The following is a 12,975-nucleotide window of genomic DNA, read 5'->3' as shown; positions in this document are numbered from 1 at the left end:
GGGCAAGTTCAATGATGCCAAAGTTTTTTTTAAAGCCATAGAAGAAACATGCACACAGGACAATATATTGCAATAGCGTATAAGGAAAGTTTTGGGAAAGTCCAATGGTGAATGGAGCTAAACATATTTTTAGCATTACAGGATCCTAACAGACCTACAAGGAGGTCATTTCCTTTAGATCTGTTCATACTTAAAAGTGAATTCAAAGCTGGAAAGCAAGCCAATGGAACATCAACGCTTATATTCCCATTAGAGAAGGTAATGTGGCTTAGTGTACAATTTTGGACTTTGGCTAGATTGTGATCAGCATGTTCTAAAGTCAGAAAGAAGGAACAGAAAGAAGTCAAAAACTTGAGGAAAATAGAGGAGAGCTCTACTGATCCCTAATACCTGTCACTCAAATGGAGGAGCCTACACAGGTTCCATCTTCTCAACCAGGAAAGATAACCTTAGTTCACCCATGGTAAAAAAAAAAGGCAACAAGTTATCTCACAAAACAACAAAGGGAGACTATAAAAGCATGGTCCACATTCCAAGGCAATGCATAATTTTTAAGAACATTTTTTAAATGTTCATTTTCCATTTTAGTTAGAACGCTACTTACTCTTATCATTTATGCTAAGTACGGTGGAGCACTCATGGGTTCTGCTATGGGTCAGCAGAGCTCATGGCTGAGACAGACATTATCCTCCCATTTAATATAAGCAGGGTACTGACAATACTATTCAAACTGACAGCACTTGCAAGTTTCTGCACCAGCCAAAACTCATGTGACTGTGTAAAAAAATACCTATTTAATTTTGAACATCAAGCATTAGAACAGAACATTAAGGAAAGGTTTGAAACTCTTTGGAATTAGTCATCCAGTTGTCATAATTAATGAGTTGTGAGCATCAAGTAGGTGTGATGCCAGTTTTAGACCTGCCACATCTTGCAACAGTATCTGCATTCATGTATCAAGAAAAGTTATAAAGACATTCAAGTCACTGTGTAAAAACACAGGGAGATCCAGGAAAGCATAGCTTTGACAAGTGAGCATTTTTTACATCCTGTTTCAGCAGACATATACTTAAAAACCAATGAGAGGCTGACCATTCTTAGGAGATACAAGAAATTCCTATGAGATGAACTCAGCAGCCTTTCACCAAACCTAACTTACATATGGATACAATGACTGGGTAGGAAGATAGGTGCTGTGCAGGTACCCTCTACATGACTTACAGGAACTAATAGGGCACTGTCTATTTTTAAAGACTTTTGACTTCACACAGTTCCTTCTTATTTAATTTAAAGCACATAATCTCATCATATTCTGAACTATTCTGCCACCTCCCACCTCTAGGAAGATCTCAACCTATTTTCTTTTCTTGTCAAAGGGAGGCTGACATGTCTATAGTTACTGGTATTCTTCCATAACAATTTCTTAACATTCTGTATAGACAGATCACTTCACATCTTTCCAGGAGGATTCTTCATATTTAATCAATATCTTGAAATTTAAGACAGGATAGCTTTATAGGAAAAATGCATTACGCTGCCATATGCACAGTTCTGAAATAAAACATGCCTTATGGCCAAGAAGAAATAGAATATAGTATGTCCCTGCTACCCAATTCAAGAAAAGTTGCTTCACACTTGCAAAGGATGGGTCCATCCATACGCAGAGTGGGTGGTCATACTTTCTGCTAGTTCAGAAGGAGTATGTCTGAAGACAACTGATAAGCATGCAACTAGGAGCCTAAAGCTTGTCCATACTTCCAATTGTCCCATGCCTAGCTCAGAAAATGATTTGTGCTTTGGCAAAACCATGCTTAATCATGTTAACAGGCTATCAAGCAGTTTCACTAGAGTTACAACTAAGGAATAAAAAAACCCCAAAATAAAAATAAAAAACAAAATCAACCACTAAGGGTACAAAGAAGAAACAAAGAATCAACCCCAACTCTTAAATAGAAGTAGGTTTTCATTTTGGGATATTTTCCCTTGTGTTTGTTAAGCATTGTTCTCTTAAAAACTTGGGTGTCCAGGAGTAACCTTAAGAGTGGTTTCCCCCACTGCAACATGCAGTTAAAAGGAGATGTGCAAGTCAGTTGAAATTCTACTTTCTGTCTCACGTTTTAACACTCAAAAACAAAATCCATTTATCTCTGTGAAGCAAATGTTTGCTTCATTGCGGGAGGGGTGCTCAGGGGTAGGGCACCAATTTTTTTTAACCCTAGGAGAGCTGCTGCTAGCTGGAGTAGACAGGGCTTAATATGCCAATGCAGAGCTTCGCGTGTTCATTCTGAAGTGGTACAGTCCAAGAGGGCTACCATACAACATGGCTCTTACTTCTTTTTCTATATAATAGGAACAGTGTGCTCTTGCCCATGTCCCCTGGAAACTGAGCCAGTTTTCTCCAGCCAAAGGACCATTTCTTCTGGGGTTGCTTGTATTCTGGTGTGGATGGGGAAGTACAAAAACAGATGCAATGTTTGTCAAATATGGGGAGTGGTTGCATAGCTTCCCTTTAAAATAAACACAAATTGGCTCTATTGGGGGGAATGAAAACAACAGCCATTGCCCTCTGCCAATATCCCATTGGACACCACATCAAGTCACTGTGCTAACCTCAAAATACCTATATGAATGATTTAATCAAATCTGATGACTATATGGGCATAATAAATAAGTAAACAGGTGACCAGCAGCACAATAAAGCATGAGCACTTGTGTTTATTTACTGCAGTTTGCTATAATGTATCTGTAGTTTTGCTTTAACAGGTGGTTCAGAGGATATTGAATTGGAAAGTCTACAAAGAACAAGCAAGTAATTGTGTTAATAAGAGCCTGACTAATAAAGATTACATTACTAAATAACTGCTTTCTACCACTAAAGAATAGAAGGCTGTCAACTGATAAGGAAATAGCAGCTGTTTCTCAGAGACATACCAGTATCATCATGCATTTTGTACATTTAGTCAAGATGCAAGACACATCTAAGTAATTAATTAAACCTCACGGTTTAAAAAAGATTTTTGTAAAAGTAAACACTGATGGTAGTAATCATCAGATATTTGCTTAATATACACTAAAGGATGTCAGTTAATATTCTGCACTGTGCTATAACTTCATTTGAAAGAGAAAAAAATGGTTGGTGTCTTTCCTCAAGGTTGAAATCATTTTGAAACATGTGCCATTGCTTATCAGCCTCCAAAAGGACAAGGGGACATATTTTAATGCAGAGATTGCACAACTGAGCCAAATTTGCAGGAGTTCTTGCTCCACACACTGGTACCAATCCATAATTTCCATTATAAAATTGGGTGGGTGTGCGCACGCATGCGTATACAGACACACACACCAGCTTGAATCATACTTCAGACGACAGAAAGGCTCTCTTTAAAAGAGAAAAAACCTGAAAGCACTATTAAAGACTTCATACTCTTGAGGTTTGCTGCATACAGAGCATGCATTGTGATACTCTTGAACATATTAGAAATAAGAGTCACAAATAATTATGGCACATCTCTGCTTTCAAGAAGCTTTGGTGCAAACACAACTTTAGAACTTCAGCAATTTTTCCTGCAGTAGGCAGTGAAATCTTGTTCTGGATTCAGGCAGAGTGCATGCACTTTCAAAACTAAACCTGTCATCATCTGTGTTCCACAAGCACAGCAATACTTAAAATGGGAGATCCCTTCCAGTGCTCATTTGATGGGAGGGTTGGGCGGCCCTTAATGAAATCCACTCCACTTTTAGCCAAATAGACAAATAATGTCTCCAAAAGTTTTTTTTAAATAGTCACTATTAGGATGTCACATACAGTAAGGATTCTGGACCCCTGTAATTCAAGCAGTGGCACTAGGTTCTGCAGTTGCATAAAAATTCAGTGGTGCAAGAAGAACATAAAATTATGACATCTACTTTTTGTGTAACCCCTTGCACCATATGGCGTCCCTATGCTTGTACGATTTCATTCTACTCTTACTAGGTAGAACATGCATACACACAGACTAAGGGTCACAATGTATCACAGTTTGCACCCATATCACCTGAGAGTTACTGCTGAATGTTTCTATATTGTGTTTCCCAGGGTGAGGCAATCTAATCCATAAATTGCCAACATGAATGCCAAACACTGTAGAATCAAAAGCCTGTCTGGGTGTGACAAACTTGCTTGTAGCAAAGGCTGTGGTGTGCCTTTTAAAGTGAGAGTTCTTTGAAGATTAAGGCTTCAGTAACAATGTTTGCTGATGATGTAAGCAATTTAATTGAAGCATTGTTTAAAGAATAAGCATATGTTAACTCATCATATTTTATGCACTGCTCCTGTGCATATAAACACACCTGAATTTAAAAACAAGTCTTGGATTTCTGAAACTTATCTAAAAACTATTATTTAAATAATCCTTATCACCTAAGGGGTATCCTAGATAAGTGGTTCTTCCTCACTCATGTCTACCACTCGGAAAAATGCAGGACAAGGAGAGGAGCAAAAGGAATATAAATATTTCGTTTTGCAGAGCAGAAAGATTGCTTCAGCCCCTCTCGCCATGGTTGGTACCTTGTCTCTACCATTGTGTTCTACCTTCCTTCTACAGCTCTTTCAATGACATGATTTTAAATAGAGGTTCTTAAATGCACTGAAGTTTTGGCTATATTAAAGAAGAGGGAGGGAAAATATTGCAACAGCCTTTATTGCTTAAGCAAAAATCATCTAACTCTTGCTGAACAACTTTTGAGTTTTACGAGTTGGAGTGACTTGTTCATGTTCTCCCAGTCTGGTTCTAGGTAAATCTTCCACATGTATAGCCAGTTGTTTTTTGTTTGTGAAATGCACTGAATCCAATTTGGGCCTGTTTGGGAAGTGTATAAAACAAATGCTGTCCCCTGTTGTCCTCCTAGCTCCTTGCTGTCCATCAGAGTAACTGGTTTATTTACATGAATATGAGAATCATTCCAAAACTTCCTTATAAAGGCCACTTGAAAACCCTGATGCCAGGAAGTGATTCAAGGATAGGGAAATTAAGACCAAATGAGATAAAAATTCTAAATCTGTTTTCACAACTCTTGATTCAAATTATGAGATTTTATCATAAATAGCCACAGCAGGAGATAACCATCAACACTTTGCTAGCTGTTGAGAAACTACTTGTGTGAAAGCAGCCCTACAGATTTCAGTGGAGTTACCCAGGGAAAAGATCAGAATCTGAACTTTTGTTTCAAATGTCTTAACAGCAAGAAGTCTGTGAGTATGTTTAACAGATGTATTTTCAGTTAATAGATTCAAGGTATTTCAATAGTCTGCTCTAATGTAAGCTAAGTATATAGAATTGCATTCTTTCTGTCATCAATAATATATCTTTCTATCTCAACCTTAACCTTTATTGCTAAACAGGCAAGGTGTCCCACTTTTATGAAGAAGTATACAGAAGAAAATCTTTGTAAACATGAGGGCAGAGCATCAGCAAAAAGCAGTTGCTATGACCAAGTCTATTATACTGCTGACTTCAAACAGTGACACAATGGAAAATAAGACAATGAGATCTTTAAAAGACAATAAGACACCAGGAGTGCAATCTTATACTCAGAAATAAGCTCCACTTAGTTCAGTGGAACATCCAAAAAAATAACGCATCATTGCCAACTTTTTCCTCAGATGTCCAAATAGTTGCCTTATTATGCAAGATAAAGTTCTATTTAAGAATAACTTATTATTCTTCAATGAATAATAAGCTAACACTACACTCACAGGATTTTAAAAAGTTTTTAAATCAATGTGAAAATTAATCTTTAGTTGAATCACTCAGCCTCCATTTTCTGCTAAATGGTATGATCTTTTGTGCCTTTCTTAAAAAAGGAAATATCTCAAAGAGATGGCATGTAGTATTATATTATTAATAATATCCTGCTTTCTCACATGGTTTATCTAGCATTTTCAAATGTTCAAAGTGCTTTGCATACATTTTCTCAGTAAAAGTATATTGCATTGACAGCTGCATTGTATTTTGAGAATTACAAGCAGGTCATATTACAGAATCTAGTCAACATTATTCTAGCCAGGACGTTATTTCTACAACCATAATGATGTTTTTGCTTTTACAGCATGCTTACAAACAAATACGGAGCGATCACTTCCCTTTCTGTCTATTATCCACCACTGTGTTTTTGCAAGACCAAGCTCCAGCATTTTCAGCAGGCCTAACAACGTAAGTAATCTCCCATTGCCACAAGTAATCTCCCATTCTACCAGGCCAGAAATACTATGCACTGGCATGTCAAATGCATGCATACCCTTTATAGTTTAAAAGACTGCTGGCAAAAGGGAGAGAGCCACATGTACTCACTCTATTGCTCTGTGCTGCATTTCTGGATTCAAACTGCACTGCAGGTTACACTGGCTCTGTGTGCAGCTTTCTTCTCCCTTTGTGTCTTTAGAGACCAGAACTAAGATAACAGTGAGCCACAAGCACAGCTCATATTGCTCTATGTTGTATTTTTTGGTTGAGAAACCACAGAAAGACAATTCACACTATTTTACAGACCTTTAACCACCACCATGTGGGCAGATAGACAAGCAGGAAAGCCAGCCCATCCACGTCCAGCTGCTACCCGCCCTCCCCCTCCCCCGCCCCGGCCTGCGTATCTATTCATTAGGGCAGAATTGGTACTGGCTATAGCTGAGAAATAACCTGCATATCTGCTTTAAAGTGTCTGGGCACATTTATTTGCAACCCGAGTCTATAGGTCCGCTTCAGCTGAAGCAGACCAAACGCTGCTTTACACTGCTGCAGGCATAATGGCGTCCTACCCTAATAAGATGGCACTAGGGATATCCTTGATATCCAACCAGGGATATCCCCAAGAATCATAATTAGTTGCATACATTGTATGAGCTTTCACACTTCCAGGAATCCCTCCAAAGTTAAAAAATGCTGCATTGTGGAACTGGTTGTGTTTCGATCTCCTCCCCAGCAGCACAGTACTCTCATACAGCAATGCAGCATCCCATCCAGGAAAACAGTGATGCAGCAGTGCCAACAGCTGTTACTAGGGGCAGGACTGGATTATGTCACCGGACATACATTTTGGCATCACATTAATATCAACAGTCAAGCACTTGGTCCTTATGTACTGCTATACTGGTTCAAGGTGGGTAGAATTTGTTTTGTTCTCAAGTGCCCTTAAAGCATCAGATCCTTATTTCTAATTTGTGACAGAAGAATTTAGGCCTATGTGCTTATAATGAAGAGACCCGAGTCTAACACTCTGACCACTGGACTATTATCCAGAGTGCATGTTAACAGCCAGTTACCATCCTCCTGTTTACAGTACCCTAGATTTATACATAATGTCATAATGAACTGCAGCATAGGTGACTATATATAATTAAACTATATTCTTGTAAAATATCTACATAAACATTAAAGCCAACATCCTTCAGAAAGAAAGCCAGCTCTGTACTTCTAACAGAGGATCTTTCGCTATAAGAGAAAATCCCTCAAGGATATGAATTTTGTATTTCAAAAGGCATTCAGATGAGACTAAAAAGAGCTTCTGCACTTATTATATTTATATAAACATTGCAAAACCCCTCTTTATAGAAGAGCCGACTTATATTAGGAAGCTACTTGTGTATGGATATGTTAAAATAGCAAGAGGTCACCCGGTGAATGGGTTAGTCACGATCAAGTAACACTGCCATCTATTTAAGCCATTTTGTTACAGCTGCCAAGATAGTTTGTGTGTAGTGATACTAAACATGGGCCCAAGAAGATTCTGGCAATTATAGGTCCAGAGACAGCCCTGATTTGATGCATTTAGGGCCTTTCATTTATGTAAAGCTTTGCAAACACACTTTATATTGCACATTTTGTTTTGAATTGCATATACCTTGCATGCTTGCTTGAACAATGAGGGCCAACTCATTTATTTTTTAGTTATTTGTGCAAAGAAAAAAAGCATTATGGATTTTATACTAGAAAAGGTAAATGTCCAAGATTATTTTAAAATTCATAAGAGGGTTTGCTTGAGTGCTAGGTTCTTCTTTTGAAGTCCTGCTCTTGTCTTGCTCATCACAGAACTCAACCAGTGACAAACTGGAAACCAATTCATTAAAATACCTTTCTTTTGCTAGGCACAAGAAAACATCAGACTTGGTCTTGCCATGGCCTTCTGTTTACTGCTTAAGTAAACAGACAACAACCTACTGCCACAAATTATTTTCGACCACAATACAATATAAGAAAAGCATGTGTCACGATACAGACCATAGCCCCAAGAGCAGCAACCCAAAAATGGTGTGCCAGTACACCAACAGAAAATTTCCATCTCTGACATTCATAGATTTGAGGCCTTAACTACAGGAGTAAGGACACGGTCTTATTCTGTCACAGTGTAGCTACGCTGTCACGGTACAGAATGAATTAAACAGGAAGTCAGAGCTTGCTGCAGTGACAGTGCTAGTGCTAATGGTTTCCAAGGTTAAATTTGGTCTTCTACACGAGCCTTTTATACACTTCCAGTCTGAAAAATTATTTCAAGACTTCTGGCTATACAGCATGAACTAAAAAGTCTCATTAATGATAGTACTTTTACCAGAGAACTGTATGCAAGATAATACAAGAACTTCCACTTCTCTGTGCAGTATAACTAGATTATAAAATATATTTAGATCTTTAAGACTGTATTTAAGTCAAGTATAGGTTTCTTCTGATCTACCGGTTTTCCTATCCCAAATTACAACAAAACTAGGTCACACCATGTTTTTTGCTTATACAATGCTTAGAAATGCAACAAAAATTTTGCAATCTTTGCTTTTTCACACACCACCCATGATTCCTTAGGTTTCAAAATCCTCTTTATAGAAAAAATTAAACCCATCAAGCTTAATCACAAATTACAAAATAAAAAATAAAACTGCCATTGTCCAGATTTTCACTGATTACATGGCTGGCTGTTTTTAATAGTAATTAACCTTCAGAAACTGGAGACAAATTCCCAATACATTTTAAGCACACAGCCTCTTTCCTGATAACATATGGCCTCATTTGAACAGCATAGGCCAATGTCTGAAGCGAGTCTATATCTATTTTTAGTAATGACTTATAATCTACCAAAATCTATTGCCCTTGCTGGAGGAGATCAGCTCAACATTTTGTAAGAAAACTGTAAATCCCAGTGGACTATTTTTTTTTAACAGATGCATTCCTATTGAAAGGAGAAATTTCACAAAGCCATAGGCATATTTTCCGATAGTCCAGTTTTAGGATCCAATACTTGTGTACTGAAAACATAATGCTATTGCCATATGGTAAAAGGGGGGGGGGATTCCATTTCAGCTGCTCAGTTTTTTTAGGACTTATCCACCCCACAAAAGAATTATTTCAATAATCACTCTTGCAACTGTTTTATTGATCAGGTGCATTAACTTGACAGCAAACTACCTATATAACAGATGCACTATCAGGCTATAGTTACTTCTCTGACAAACACTATACAGAACATTCATGATTCAGAGATGAGCAATCATGAAGCCTGAAATGTCAAAGGATAAACTATATACAAGAGGTGTATTTTTAAAATTAAGTCCTCAGCTCTAATAATAGAAACCATGCAAAAACAACAGAGTCTTGCTATTTCTGCAACCATTTAACACATTTATGAATATTCTATTTAGTATTAGTAGAATAATCTCACCTGAAAAGGAAAGATATTGTCAGCTCTGTTCAAACTGTCTTCCATCCAAGATTTTGGAGCAAAAGCGGAGCTGGGCCGTGCATACTTCTGCAACTGGATATGATTACTTGGGAAATTCTTCTTCAGGGGTGAGATGGAGTTCAGGGGTGTGATTCCTCCATTCAGTCCCCTGCGATGGTCTCGCCCTTGGGACCCTCCCCACCCACCATATCCACCACCGCCACCGGGACTCCATGAAGAAGACGGTGTAGGTGATGGGCTTTGGTAGCTGCTCCATGGAGAAGGTGGTTTGTTAAGATTATTAGCAAGATGAGGCAGTTGATTAAAAGCAGCATTTCTATGCGTAAATGGAGGTGGATGAGGGCTTGCAGGAGACCTTCTCTGTTGTTGATGCTGATTGTGATGATGCTGAAAATGGGGGTGATGAGGGTGGTGCTGAGAGAGGGGTCCAATCTGAGGGGAAAAACTACCCCCAAAGCCAGGACTGACATGATGTGGAAAATTCTGAAACAGCAGAGCACCATTATTAGCTGAAGCAGGAGGAACCCCTCCCTGATGGAAGAAACTCGCATCTTCATTGATTATTGTTGAAGAAGAAGGAGCTATAGCTGCTGACCAGTTACTGAAACCAGTCAGAGAAGATGCTGTAGATGTCAAGGGCTGGCTTGAAGTACCCAGCCCTGTAGCCTCTTGATAATCAAATCCTGTTAACACTGGCGATTCTATTCTTATTTTCTCCTTCCCATTGCCGTTCTCGGAAGAATTATCCCCCTGGTTTTCTTCAGATTTAGATTTCTCTGATTCAGGCAGCATGCCTGCTTCCTGACTTTGACTAGGGGAAAGTTGCTGTTTTTCTAGGGAGTCTTGCTTTTCCTGTTGCTGAGTTTTAGATTTTTCAGACCCCAGAATCTCATCCTGAATGTTATGGGCAGCTGGAGCAGGAAAGAGCCAAGCTGACCCAGCACTACTGCCATTGGCAGCTGTGTTATTTATAAAAGCAGCGGGGCTGGGGGTTGCATTTTGATGGTGGTGCGGAGGCTGCAGATGTGGATGAAATCTGACTGGAAAAGCTGACTTATTCCCGGTGTTGTTTTGCACTAACACGCCAAACCCGTAATCCCCCATTTATTTTATTTAGGATTTTAATTCCGCCTGGAAAGAAAAAACAAAACAAAACTTTAAAATGTTTTTGTTCTTCTACTAAAGCAAGATAATTGAAAATTACTACAGATCTTTCACCTCCCCCTTCTTTCCCACCTACCCACTTGAGATATCTGATTTGGATATTATTCCGGGAATCTTATTAATGAGATCACTTAAAATATTGACATGGATAGACTTGTGTTCACTTCCTTCAAATATCCAGAAGGAATAGAAAGTAAATCTTTGGTTAACAAAATAAGAGGTTTCCTTTTTTTCTAAAAGGAAATGCACAAGAATGAAGTGGGGATGAAAGAAAGCTCCTGGGAATTCTTTTTTAAAAAGATTTTTAAAAAACTTTTTTGCCTTAACAGCCGCTTCAACCTGCCCATGTACACGTTAATGGAAACAATACCATGACATCTGGTGCTCCTCACTCCTTCACAGCTCCAAAAATATATTTAAATCTGGAATAATTTAATAAATTCTATATAATCTAATATATATCTGTGTTCTATTCTAACAGTCTTTGCTGCTAAAAATCTGAAATTTTTACCTCAAGATTTCAATGGTGGAGCAAGTTGTACAGGAGAGCTTTCCCCACCCCCCCAACCTGTGCTGCTACTGCCTTTGCCTTGTAGGACTATATGTATAATATGCTCTATGCGGATGCCCTTCTGACAAGTCCTTTCCATATAAAGCAGGGGAGGGTGCGAGGATTTGTTCCTGTTTTAATCTCTAGATATCTGCATTCACTGCGTGTTGTGTGTATGTGTACGGACTGAGTTGTGCAGGAGGAGGGTGGATTCTTGTTGTTGCTGCCGCTGGTTGGGTGGGTTCCTGGTTGCTGCTTTTCCGAGCTCGCTTCCTATTATGATCCGATATTTGTGTGTCCTTCAGATGAATCCTGGCTGCCTGCAGAGGAAAATTTTCACCTCAGAAAAATCAGCAGTCAAGTGTTTGGAGGGGGGGCGGGGTGGAGGGTTGAAATAAGTATATCTGGCAAGCAGGGTTTAGGCATTTTAAAGCCATCAGCAGAATAATTTATTGTGCGACAGCGGGGGCGGGGGAGAGATCGGGCTCAGATCCTTGGACTGAGAATATTTAGAAAGGGGGGGGGATGGTTGGAGAGAAGAGAGACGAACCTCTTTCGAAGGTGGGGGAAGGTGAGGAGGAAAATATAGGGCTGATGCCGCCCTTGCTCCCTCGGAAGGGGGGGGGATGAAAGAGAGCAGGGATTTCACCCCCACCCCCGCAGAAGGACTTTTACCTCAGGAGGGGCGCAGTCTCCGGCGGGGAGGGGATGGCGCTGGCGGGGGGCCGGGCTCCTCTCTCCCCCATGGGAGCCGGTTTCTCAAGGGAGGGAGGGTCACGAGGATCGCTGGGTGGCGAAAGAGCAGGGAGGGGCGATATCAAGCCTGGCTCCGGAGGGTGGAGGAGGAGGCGGCGAGGGAGGCGGCGGTGGCGGCTCCCAGGGGTCCTGCCTTTCTTCCCGCTGCTGATGCTCCGGGGCTGCGGCGGCTGCTGCTGAGGCTGCGGCTGCTTCTCCTCCGCCTCGGCTCCTCCCGGCGTCGTTCTTTTCCCCTCATGTAACACAACTGTTTCTCGGGCGGGAGGACGGGGGGGGCTCCTGTTTAGTCACGAGGCGCTGGGCTACTCTGTCGATCCGCCGGTTCGCCACTCCGGCCCGGCCGCCTCAGCCGCCGCCGCCGCCACCGTCGTCGTCGTCGTCTCCACAGGACCGAGCCTCCGATCGAAATGACAACCAGCTGGAGACAGGCAGCGCGGCACTTCCGGTTCAGAGAAGCCACGCCTCTTCTCCCCCCCCCGTCTCTCCCTCTCTCTCCCTTCCCTGGCAGCGGCCACGCCCCTCCCTCTCCTCAGCCGCTAGGCCGCCTCTCCCTAAGCCAAAAGAGGGACTGCGGGAGTCGGCAGCCCTTTTGGATGAGGGCAGAAATTGTTCGGCGCGGTGGCCATCTTTGTTTTGGGCAGTTTTCTTTTCCTCAGAGCGAACCAAGGCGGACATGTTGGTTTAGGTCGGGGAAACTCCCGTGACAGGTGAAATTATAGTTGGCCTCGCTTAAACAGCCATTTTTGAATATGGCAGATGTTAAGGTTTTATCATTGGTTAAAGGGCTCACTGAAGATTGGCTT

The 12,975-nt window shown here is 40.7% G+C and overlaps 1 protein-coding gene across 2 annotated transcripts in view; it reads right to left on the bottom strand.

The window, feature by feature from the left end:
* Positions 1-12,608, bottom strand: part of CPEB4 (cytoplasmic polyadenylation element binding protein 4) — a 53,555-nt gene extending 40,947 nt beyond the window's left edge. The window contains exons 1-3 of one of the 2 annotated variants that reach the window (XM_083484055.1): positions 12,092-12,608; positions 11,378-11,736; positions 9,682-10,833 (exon numbers count right to left, since the gene is read on the bottom strand). In XM_083484055.1, coding sequence (XP_083340181.1) covers positions 9,682-10,806 — 1,125 coding nt within the window. In that variant the 5' untranslated portion in view covers positions 10,807-10,833; positions 11,378-11,736; positions 12,092-12,608. The remainder of the gene's footprint in view (positions 1-9,681; positions 10,834-11,377; positions 11,737-12,091) is intronic. The other variant, XM_083484054.1, reaches the window with a different exon arrangement.
* Positions 12,609-12,975: the final 367 nt, after the last annotated feature.

The sequence above is a fragment of the Podarcis liolepis genome (genome assembly GCF_965112155.1).
Source record: "Podarcis liolepis genome assembly, chromosome: 2".
Classification (NCBI taxonomy): domain Eukaryota; kingdom Metazoa; phylum Chordata; class Lepidosauria; order Squamata; family Lacertidae; genus Podarcis; species Podarcis liolepis.
This window is presented reverse-complemented; position numbering and strand designations above follow the sequence as displayed.